The sequence below is a fragment of the Xiphophorus hellerii genome, chromosome 4 (genome assembly GCF_003331165.1).
Source record: "Xiphophorus hellerii strain 12219 chromosome 4, Xiphophorus_hellerii-4.1, whole genome shotgun sequence".
NCBI lineage: Eukaryota > Metazoa > Chordata > Actinopteri > Cyprinodontiformes > Poeciliidae > Xiphophorus > Xiphophorus hellerii.
Window position 1 is genome coordinate 20292105 of NC_045675.1, and position 11151 is coordinate 20303255.

General features: G+C 39.2%; 2 protein-coding genes across 3 annotated transcripts in view; one reads left to right on the forward strand and one right to left on the reverse strand.

Moving 5' to 3' along the window:
* Window positions 1–500, reverse strand: part of ankrd11 (ankyrin repeat domain 11) — a 115845-nt gene extending 115345 nt beyond the window's left edge. The window contains exon 1 of one of the 2 annotated variants that reach the window (XM_032560783.1): window positions 53–500. The gene's annotated coding sequence lies outside the window, so the exon portion shown is untranslated. The remainder of the gene's footprint in view (window positions 1–52) is intronic. The other variant, XM_032560782.1, reaches the window with a different exon arrangement.
* Window positions 501–2364: 1864 nt separating this feature from the next.
* On the forward strand, window positions 2365–11009 carry spg7 (SPG7 matrix AAA peptidase subunit, paraplegin). Its single transcript, XM_032561113.1, has 18 exons — window positions 2365–2748; window positions 3812–3914; window positions 4012–4101; window positions 4189–4430; window positions 4533–4672; window positions 4778–4880; window positions 4971–5096; window positions 5213–5375; window positions 5753–5926; window positions 6009–6133; window positions 6386–6488; window positions 6810–6920; window positions 7004–7119; window positions 7607–7763; window positions 9326–9489; window positions 9580–9657; window positions 9747–9943; window positions 10025–11009. Exons 1-18 carry the CDS (start codon window positions 2524–2526, stop codon window positions 10062–10064), a joined length of 2457 nt encoding a protein of 818 aa, XP_032417004.1. The 5' UTR covers window positions 2365–2523; the 3' UTR covers window positions 10065–11009.
* The last annotated feature ends 142 nt before the right edge of the window (window positions 11010–11151 follow it).

Consider the following 11151-nt stretch of genomic DNA (forward strand, 5'->3'; position numbering starts at 1 on the left):
TTTGTTGTTGTTAACATGTTAGCATTGCAAGGGTTAGTAACATGGCTCTTACCTCCGTCTTAATTCGAGTTTAAATAGTCATCTGAAAGTTTAACATTTAGTCTATGCCGCAGTGCTTTCGACAGTTCCTGGATGGTCCCATTTGTCGCCGTCGGTTTAATATAAATTCCGGAGACATCCGCATAAGCTGGAGAAGACCATTGCAGCTAAACCCAGTTCACCAGTCACTGCTGCTAGCGCTAGCTTGTTAAAACCGTGTAGAGACCAACAGACGTCCAAAGAAACGAAGACTAAAATATCCAGGAAAACTTGTTTACGGAGCAGCTACTTCATCTTCAACACGACCTAAGAGCCTGTAGAGGTCCATTTGTAGAACTGCAGGGTTGCTTGGGTAAACGTAAAGCATCAAAAGAGAATATTTTTGTTTCGCTTTAATCCTCTCCGCCAAGCCATTCGAGCGGTTTTCAGGCGGCCTTTGACTTCAGTGTGTAGACGCTTGAGACGGAAACGCATCCGGGATGAAAGGAGCTTTCTCATTGGCTCCGGCACTAAAGGCGGATAGTCCTACTGCAAGAGGAAACAGACTCCATTTTGGATCTGCGAAGGAAACAAACCTCCGTTAAAAGACGGGCAGAAGAAGGTTCCAACGTGGCTGAATACACTTCACAGTTACAAGCGCAAAACACCACACTCCATTATGTAGTTGGAGGACTGAGAAAAGGAAATGGAGTTCAAGCATTGGGTAGACTTGTTTCCTATATTAGGAACCACCGTAATAGGTGTATCTTTCTTTCTTTTTTTTTAATAAATGTCAACATTGTTGTGCATACAGAAACACATTTTGAATATTGTTCAGCATTCCAAAATCGGTTATGTACTGTACTATAAAAGGAGAATAAAACGCAAAGTGCATTGTTACATGTATAACAGCTTGCCTAAAACGCAACATTGATAAGCATCAAGGTTTGGCGGTCATGGAGTTTTGTGTTCAAAATAAAAGTCAGAACAGCGGTTCTGCGAGGGTACTGGTCCAAAGCTAAGATTTGAGATGTATCGTTTAGCTTGAAGCGGAAGGACAGGGTGTAGACATCAGTTGCACCCCTGGTCAAAATAAAAAGCGAAGCCATAATACGAGAATTCTCATTGGCTTAAAGAGAAATGTCCCTACCCCCATTACACATGCCACTCAAACTGACCTGTACACGTCTTATATAGAAAGCAATGCGTAATTTATTTACAAAAAACGAAGGCGGGGACATGACAGAGAGCGGTTTACGTGTTTTGCCATCCAATAGACAACTCTACTGGTCAATTTAACTTATGTTTAAAGAAGGAAGTAATGCTCAAAAATATTTTTTCTATAAGTATTTAAAATAAATCTTATGTGGAAAGAAACCGATGTATATCCTCCAAGTTTGAGCACAACGTGCTATTTATGTTTACAAATTAACTTGAGTTTATATGAGAGCGTCATCCTTTCGCCTTAAACGAGAGTGCCCTCTGCAGGACTGTAGGAAGTTTTTTCAAAGTTTTTTTTTTTTTTTTTACTACAAAATATACAAAAAAGAATTAATTTTTTGGGTCGACATGGAATTTTTTTTTGGGAGGGAGGAAAGGGGACATAATATAAGAAGGCTTTTTTTTTAGATTTTTAATCCTGACTTTCAATCAAAAATGGCACCTTTTTTTATTGGATGTGAGTTTTGTGCTGAAAACTAATCTAAATAAGTCATAATTAACAAATATCACCAATTTATAGCATAATTTTAAACAGGCAAAATTAGAATACTTTAAGTACCTTTTCATCTGCTGATATACTATCACTACTTTTAATAGATTAACTAGTTTTACATTTTCCCTATATTTATTTTTAAAGCAGTGGAACACCTAAGTATTTTACCACAATACAGATACCTACACCTTACCAAATTAGCTAAAGGCATCTTATCAGAACTTTGTATGCAGAATATGTTGGTTGTTACCAGGCCTAGGCTTACCACGACCCAGAAGCCATACAAAATAGCCACAGCTCCAAATGTATACAGTTAGGATTGAATATCTACATTTGTAGTTATCTACATTGCGTTAGGTGAGTTTGACACATAAGATAAGATCACTGACATGTTTACACACTTACTGTTTATATTGTTATTTTATTTTTTATTCTCTAGAATAAATTAATTGATAAAACAGTTAAGATATATGTATAAATGTGATAAACTACATAAAGTTTCTTGAAATATTAAAATCTAATCTGATTAACTCTACTTGTGTGAAAACACGTCATGCCCGTCCAGTCGCTCTGATTGCTTTCGTCCCACAGGTGGCAGTGTTGCTCGGGGAGTTGCTTGGCAACCTTCCCTAAGCTGCAAAGAAGAAGGGTTGTTACGTCTGTAGCATCATGCTAGCTACAGAGTGAGAGTTGGGTAAAAACAACTGCTCCTAAAATCGGTCTTTTGGAAAACTTCAGCTATGACTCATTTTCTGTTAAGCTAATACCCATGTTCACCGATAGTAGACACCATGTCGGCTCTTTTATTGCTGAACAGAGCTGGAATCTGCAGAAAATTCAGCAGATGTGTGATATGGACGCTATCAAGGCGAAACTATCAAGTTTTAACAAACAAAGTGATATCCAGTGAAGGCGCTGGTAATGTACTGTCCAGGTGTGCTAATGTCAGGAAGACACTGCATTTTCCAAGATCAGAGCGGACTCTCACAGGTCAACCTCAGAAGAAACTCATCCAGGTAAATCAGAGCGTGAATGACATGAGCGCCTTTCAAAATAAAACTCTACAACTTAGCTTCTGTTTGTGTTTTGTGGTGGAAATTATTAATGCTGTAAAGATTGGCCAGTTTGACGTTGCTACAGAGACTTTAATCTGCATTGTATCTCTAAAATATCTCTTATTGGGCTCTCAGAGTGTTCTGCCTGTTTTTATTTACACCCCTGTATTCAGATTCATGCTGCGTTTCCACACTCAAAATTTTGTTTATAATTATAACAAATTAATTTGACCTGTCGCACTGTTAATATTATTCCCATTATCGCCCCATTAACTAGTTAAACTCTATTATTTTCAGCTACGCGTTGTATTAATTTAGAAGTTGTCTGTCAATTTCATTCATTTTTACGTGAATGATTAGAGATTGCATAGCTCTAAGTAAAAAAAAAAGATTTGTTTATTTAAAGTTGTCCAACTTTAATAAACGTATCTAAATCTAATAATTGCCACAGAATTAGCTATTAGGAAAACTTCTTTCCGTAGTTCATAAAATATACAAAAAGAGAGAGAACATAAAGAAAAGAGCAATATAGTATACATATCCACATAACAAACCTAATTCTTATTTTAAAAGTTTGTTCTTCTCACGAAATTTAGAATCCTTTATTTGTATATATTTTTTGTTTCATCAGTGGCAACACACATTAGTGAAAGTTCTTCAGTCCATTATGTAAATGTGCTAAATATCAATACAGTGTATTGTTATCATCAGGTCCTGGTGGGTGAATGGTTTCACCTTTGTCCTAAGAGATGATGTCATTTAGACCCCACTGGTGTTTTACTCTGTGCTCAGTCCAGTGGTGTTGTACTTACCCTGTGAATGCTTTTCCGAATTGTGTGTGTGAGTGTGTGTGCATGGTTTCGGGAACACACAGTCTTGTGATTTTTTTTCTGTAATTTTCCATTATTATTGTCATAATAATGACAACCCTATCAGCCTGTCATTATTATGACAGGCGGATAATTGTAACAGATTATCAACCTGTCATGTTGAAACTTTTGTTTCCTCTGGTTGTCTATTTCAGAGTCTTCTCCACAAACCTTTGAGTCCTGACATGGTTGGACTCAGCAGAGCGTTAATCAGAAGCAACCTATTAAGGAATCCAGTGGGTTTATTAAATTTATTAGGTACACAATAAATTTACTTACTTTTTTAAATCTATATTTTATCTTGTGCCTGTCTTTAAATGCTGACACTTTATGTTAAAAATGTCTTTACTTTTAGGGTCAACTAACTTTTTCAGTGCGTCTCAAGCCAATAAACAGAAAAATAAAAGTTCTGGGCCAAAGGGAAAAACTCCTCAGGAAGATGAAGGTATGTGATGAACAGATTTAGCTGAAACACATTTTTCATTTATATGTTGTTCTTCACATGCCTTTTACGTTCTGCTTTATATTTCAGAGGAGAAGAAACGGCGTGAGCAGGAGGATCAGATGTACCGCGAGCGCCTGCGGACGCTCTTCATTATCGCAATCATCATGAGCCTGCTTAACTCTATTAATACCAGTGGTGGCAACATCTCCTGGAATGACTTTGTCAACGAGATGTTGGCCAAGGGTGAGGTGTCCCGAGTGCAGGTTGTTCCTGAGAGTGACATTGTAGAAATCTACCTTCATCCTGGGGCTGTCATCTTCGGGAGACCTGTAGGTTGTTTAGGCTTTAGTCATGGTTAGCATTTGAATCTGAGCAGCAGGTGAGATGTTCAGGCTAACATGTCATTTCTGTCCATACTTCTTGCTTTGCAGAGGCTGGCACTCATGTACAGAATGCAGGTTGCAAACATTGATAAGTTTGAGGAGAAGCTGCGAGCAGCAGAGGAGGAACTAAATATCGACACTAAGGACAGGATACCAGTGACATACAAACGCACTGGATTCTTTGGAAAGTAAGAATATGTATTTTTATGAGAACAGGGACATTATGTGCGCACACCCTAATATATAATAAAAGATATTAAGACCAATTTTGACATTCATTGTCATTTTTACAGTGCAGTCTATGCTCTGGGAATGGCTGCTATAGGGGTGGCTATTCTCTGGTATATCTTCCGACTTGCAGGCATGGGCAGCAGAGAAGGCGGCTTCAGTGCTTTTGTGAGTTATGTAAAGAACAGTAGCTGCTTATTCTACCATTGTGGTGTGAGAGCCTGATGTGTTAACTCTGCTTTACAAAAAACTCAACAGAATCAGCTGAAGATGGCCAAGTTCACCATTGTTGATGGAAAATCTGGGAAAGGAGTGAGTTTCAAAGATGTAGCTGGCATGCATGAGGCTAAGATGGAGGTAAAGGAATTTGTTGACTACCTCAAGGTAAGAAGCCACACTTAGACCACACTTTTGCATTGATTTCAACTCTAAAAATTACATTTTAAGTGTTTAAATAGAGATGAAGAAGTCTAATATTATATTCAATCTATTATTGTCAGAGTCCAGAAAGATACCTGCAGCTGGGAGCCAAAGTTCCTAAGGGAGCGTTGCTGCTCGGGCCTCCAGGATGCGGCAAGACCCTGCTGGCCAAAGCTGTAGCAACAGAGGCCCAGGTGCCCTTTCTGGCTATGGCTGGCTCTGAGTTTGTGGAGGTCATTGGAGGTAAGCACCAAGCATTGAAGAAATAACCAGAAAATCAACAAAAAAACTGTTTTTCTCCACAAATTACTGGGATTTAAAGAAAAACTTAGGTTTTATTAATATTGATTACAACTTTGGACATTTTTGCATGGGTTGTATGCTTGTATAAGAAGATCTATTGATTTTTCTTTAAGTCCATTGTATGTTCTGGTACTTTGTTGTATCCATATGACATACTTTTCAAATGTTTTAAAGAGAAAATTATTGCTTTAAAAACTGTATCATTTAAAGAGATTTGTTAAAGATGGCTCATAAACCACTTTTCGAGAGAATGCTCTTAAAGTAATTGCAACAAGAGCTTGATAATCGATTGTGACTTGCACTGTGGTTGTGTGTAGGTCTCGGCGCTGCCAGGGTCAGGAGCCTGTTTAAAGAGGCCCGTGCTCGGGCGCCTTGCATCGTCTACATAGATGAGATTGACGCTGTGGGGAAGAAGCGCTCCACCAATATGTCAGGTTTCTCCAACACGGAGGAGGAGCAGACTCTCAACCAGCTCCTGGTGGAGATGGATGGTGGGTGAAGTAATATTTTGTGTTTTACTTTGTTGGGTTGTGAAATGACTTAATGACATGTTTGAAATTATTTTTTTGGCAGGAATGGGAACAACAGACCACGTCATCGTTCTGGCCTCCACTAACAGAGCAGACATTTTGGATAATGCTCTTATGAGGCCAGGCCGGCTGGACAGGCACATCTTCATAGATCTACCTACACTGCAGGTAATTTAAAGCAACACTGGTGATCTGGTGAATGTAATTGGTTCACAATTGACCAAAGTCTTCCCAAGAATAAATCAAGGCCTCCAAGCATCACATTTTTAAAGTTGCTACTTTCCAGTGGCTTTTAGTTTTCTTCTAGTTTTTCTCATAAACATAACTTTCGGAAGAGCTTGTTCCTACTAGCAGGTCATTAAGCTTTGGTAGCTGGTTTAGCTGGTGAAATCTGGTCTTATGTTGATTTTTCTCTTTCAGGAAAGGAAGGAGATCTTTGAACAACATCTAAAGATCTTGAAGTTGACCCAACCAGCTAATTTCTACTCTCTGCGGCTGGCTGAGCTCACCCCAGGCTTCAGTGGTGCATGCATATTATATCTCTTTTGTCCTTTTTCTGCTTCCATAGTAAAATCCAACTGAAGGATTTTGCCGTTTTACCTTTAAAACACTTTCTATTGAAAGTGTACACACATTTGTCACTTACATGTAGCAGTTTTATTTTTAGTTTATCCATAACAAAGTTTATAGTTGTGTTATTTCTAGCATAACACTTGTTGTTTGTGTTTCGGGCCAGTAAAAGTTCATGCTCATGTTTGTATTGGAAGTAGTAAAAAAGTTAGGAAAGATTTAAGCAGCGTTCATGTCCTCCCTGTGATTACAAGGCCGTACTTTCCTGATGCAGGTGCAGACATTGCAAACATCTGCAACGAAGCTGCACTGCACGCTGCCAGAGAGGGGTTCAAGTCCATCGATACTTTTAACTTTGAGTATGCTGTGGAAAGAGTGATAGCAGGTACAGTAACACAAACGTTTTGAGAAAATGCCTTTCACCTCTAGTTTGACCACAGTAAGACTGAAATGCGTGTGTTTGTCCAGGGAGCATAAAGAAAAGCAAGATTCTGTCTAAAGAAGAGCAGAGGGTGGTTGCCTTCCACGAGTCTGGACACGCCTTAGTAGGATGGCTGCTGGAGCACACCGAGGCAGTGATGAAGGTAGTGCGCTGCTTCTTGTAGCTATCATAATTAGTGGATTTATATCTAAATGGATTGAGACATAATCTTTCCTTTTCGGAAATTTCTCTCTTCCTTTGTTTGTAAAACATTTATTTCTGGGATTTTTTTAAGAGAAGGAACAGAAACGACTGAAACATTTTATAATTTAAGTCATTCTCTGAATCGAACAAAACCCAAAGTGGACACGCAAAGTGTCTGCCACCTTTGCGAGGCAGAAAAACAACTCCATCTCCAGCAGGTGTTACCACAATAAATGAAGCTTCAACTAGGCCTCATAAGTTTGTTGAGGCTTGATTGGCAATCATTAGTTTCTTGCACCCTTACTCAAGGCAGAGGAAACACAAATAGTGGGATTTCATATATAATATTCTTCACTGTTTTTTATTGAGACCTGTAACTCCCGGAGAGTTAAGGTTAATGCAGATGTACAAATTGTGACAATGTGTTTCTGTGCTGTGTTCCTGAGGTCTCCATTGCTCCGCGAACGAATGCCGCCCTGGGTTTTGCTCAGATCTTACCCCGCGACCAGTACCTGCTCACCAAGGACCAGCTGTTCCAGCGCATGTGCATGGCTCTGGGAGGAAGAGCGGCCGAGGCCATCACTTTTAACAAAGTCACCACAGGTAAGGATGTTACTCTTCAATGTAACCTTAAAATCACAGTACCACATGCTTCTCCTGGTTTTCAGTCCAGGAGAAGCGGTGTTGCAATCGCTGATATTAATACAAATTCACTCAGCATTTGCAAATTTTGCTCAGACTTGCAATTTTCACCGGTATCTCAACTTTTCCACAAATCTTTTCTCCAGCTGAACAGAAACAAAACTGAAGTTATTATCTTTGGTCCTAAAGAGAAGCGATCCAGAGTCAATGCACAGATTCAGTTATTACAACTAAAACCTAGCGATCAGGCCCGAAACCTGGGAGTAGTGATGAACTCTGACCTGAACCTTCAGGGCCACATAAAGGCAGTCACAAAAGTCGCCCTTCTATCACCTGAAGAACATCTTCAGGATTAGAGGACTTTTGTCTCAACAAGATCTAGAGAAACTCACCCATGAGTTTATCTTTAGTCGCATTGATTATTGCAACAGCGTCTTCACAGATCTGTCCAACAAATCAATTAAACAGCTGCAGCTGATCCAGAATGCTGCTGCTCGTGTTCTCACTAAAACCAGGAAGATAGAGCACATAACACCAGTTTCAAAGTCCCTACACTGGCTCCCTGTAGCTGAAAGAATAGACTTTAAAATACTGGTGTTAGTTTACAAATCACTGAACGGCTTAGCACCACAATACATTAAAGACCTGCTGTTGTTGTATCAACCTTCCAGACCTCTCAGGTCTTCTGGTTCTGCTCTGCATCCCCAGAACCAAATGAGGAGAAGCAGCATTCAGCTTCCAGGCACCACAAATTTGGAACAAACTTCCAGAAAACTGTAAAACTGCTGAAACACTGACTTCCTTTAAATCTTGACTAAAACCCCACCTGTTTAGAGTTGTTTTTGAAATGTAATCAATTACGAATTTAATGATGGAACCTGACTTAATGTCATGTTTTGATTGCTGAGTCTATGTTGCATGACTCTGTGTTTTTGTGTTTTTGGTGATGTAAAGCCCTTTGAAATGCCTTGCTGCTGAAATGTGCTATACAAATAAAATTTGATTGATTGATCTGACCAATCGTCTTAACGTTTTCTGTATTTCCTAATTTTCTGACTTATCACTGCAACTGGGGAGAATTTTAACCAATCTCTGTTCCCTTCTAATTTAACTTCCTGTTTCACATTGTGTCTTGAAAGTGGAACCTACAGTATAAAAGCATGTGTGACGCTAAATGGCAACATTTGCTTTTTTTTGTAAAAAGCATTTTGAAATGTTCTGTACGATTTGCTTTTACTGTGTACACAACCTTGGGTGTAACTGATGCGGTGTACTCATGGGACATGTCCCACACTTCCTGTATCTGTGCCCTCCGTCCCCCGCACTCTCAGCTGTTATAACTATCTAATTAGTTGTTAAGACATGGTAACCTGATTTCCAAGCTGCCTTTAAACGCACCACCAGTGTATGCATGCTGCAACACCCTGGAGGGACTGGGTTTTGCGTAGCTACCACATCCATTGCTGGATTTTCCATTGTGACCTAAGAACCGATTGTGAATCCTCCCCCTTGTGTCTCTCCAGGAGCTCAGGATGACTTGAGGAAGGTGACACGTGTGGCTTACTCTATGGTGAAGCAGTACGGTATGTGCGACAGTGTGGGGCAGGTGTCGTTCCCTGAGACAGAGGAGCAAGGTGCTGTCGGGCGCCGTCCATTCAGCCAGGGCCTGCAGCAACAGATGGATCATGTGGGTTCTTGATTTAATTCACCATAAATGTGGAAAATTTGTCATTATTAAGTCCTTGCTGTTGATGATATTTTACGTCTGCTCTTACAGGAGGCTAAGATGCTGATAGCTCGTGCTTACAGACACACAGAGAAACTGCTGCTGGACAACAGGGACAAACTGATCCTGGTTCGTCGCTCCATTTCTTCTGATATTGTCATTGCAAAAATCCCCATATTTAGCATCCATTTTCTAATCTGCCATGTCTGTATTTATAGTTGGCCAACGCTCTATTAGAGTGTGAGGTGGTGAACTATGACGACATCGAAGCCTTGCTGGGCCCGCCGCCGTTTGGGCCGAAGAAGATCATCCTCCCACAGAGCTGGGTGGAGGCAGAGAGGGACAAGCAAGACACAGAAGAGGATGAACCTCAACCTCCTCCTCGCAAACATAGAGAGGACGACGTTGATCCGCAGTTAGTCTGATTTGTTTCTGATTTGTGTTTTTTTTTTTTTATAAGCTTTTTATAAGCTGCTGCTTTTTGTCCCTTCATCAGGAGCTGGTGGAGAATTAATACGAGCAGGGAATCCTCATAAAGCTTGTTCTGACAGTAAAAGTAAAGTTTGAAAAACTGTTGCTGAATCACCTTCCAGATTTGATGAATTTCTCTACAACTTTAAGAATGTTGCTGAACTATTATTATTCTCACAATGTTTGCAAAGTTTGAAAGAAAGCTTTCTCAATCAGGCTGCTCTTCATATACAGATTGTGTAGATAATGTTTTCTTTTAGAATGTGCTGTACATGTCTGTTTATACAAATGTACTGTAGCAGATTTGTGTCTGAATTTAGGGAACAGATGGCTCTTAACATCTGCAAGAGGCAGTAAAGATAATATAGGGCTATTTATAAATACAAGCTACACTCTCCGACAGTTTCATTTACGTTCAACTAAAAAGTTCACATTTACATAAATGCATCATTCTGCAGCAAAATGGACATACATTTCTGTGGGTAAATGAAGCCTTGTACAAGCCAGTAAACTTGCTGCTAAAGCAAGCACTAAAAGGAAAAACATGACTGGGCCTAGAATATAAGTCTTCATTATGTTGTTAGCAAGCATGAAGTCATTCTAAATACTGTGTAATGTTATAAAAGGGTTGTGTGAATTTTTGCTTCCAAACAATAGATAAGTGAAAAGGCACGACCTTTCAGCCTTTAAAGGTTTTTAAAAACAATTAAAATATAAATGCTGATATGAGAGACCTTTGCTCTCAGCTGTCGTAAGTGAGCTATTACATTTTCATTTCTGGTTCTGTCAATCTCATTCAGTTCACCCACAAACTTCACTGAAGATAATTCATAATTTTAGTGAAGGAATTTTTTTTTTTTTTTCTTCATTTTATTGGGTTGTATACAAAAGACTCATTTATACAGGGAAAGAAAGTGGAATCAATTAGAATGTTTTATTTTATGAGGAGGGATTGTAAATTGATAACAAAAATGTGTTGCCAAATATTTAAATAAATATTTAAAAGCCGTACCACTTTCCAGGCAGTATTTATTCTTGGTCTAAACAGATAAAGTAATGTATGAATACACAGGTGGACATGAATAAATAAAGCCAGCTTTATGAGAAATAAACACTTTATTTTAAAGACACCAGTAAAATCTGAATTTAGGC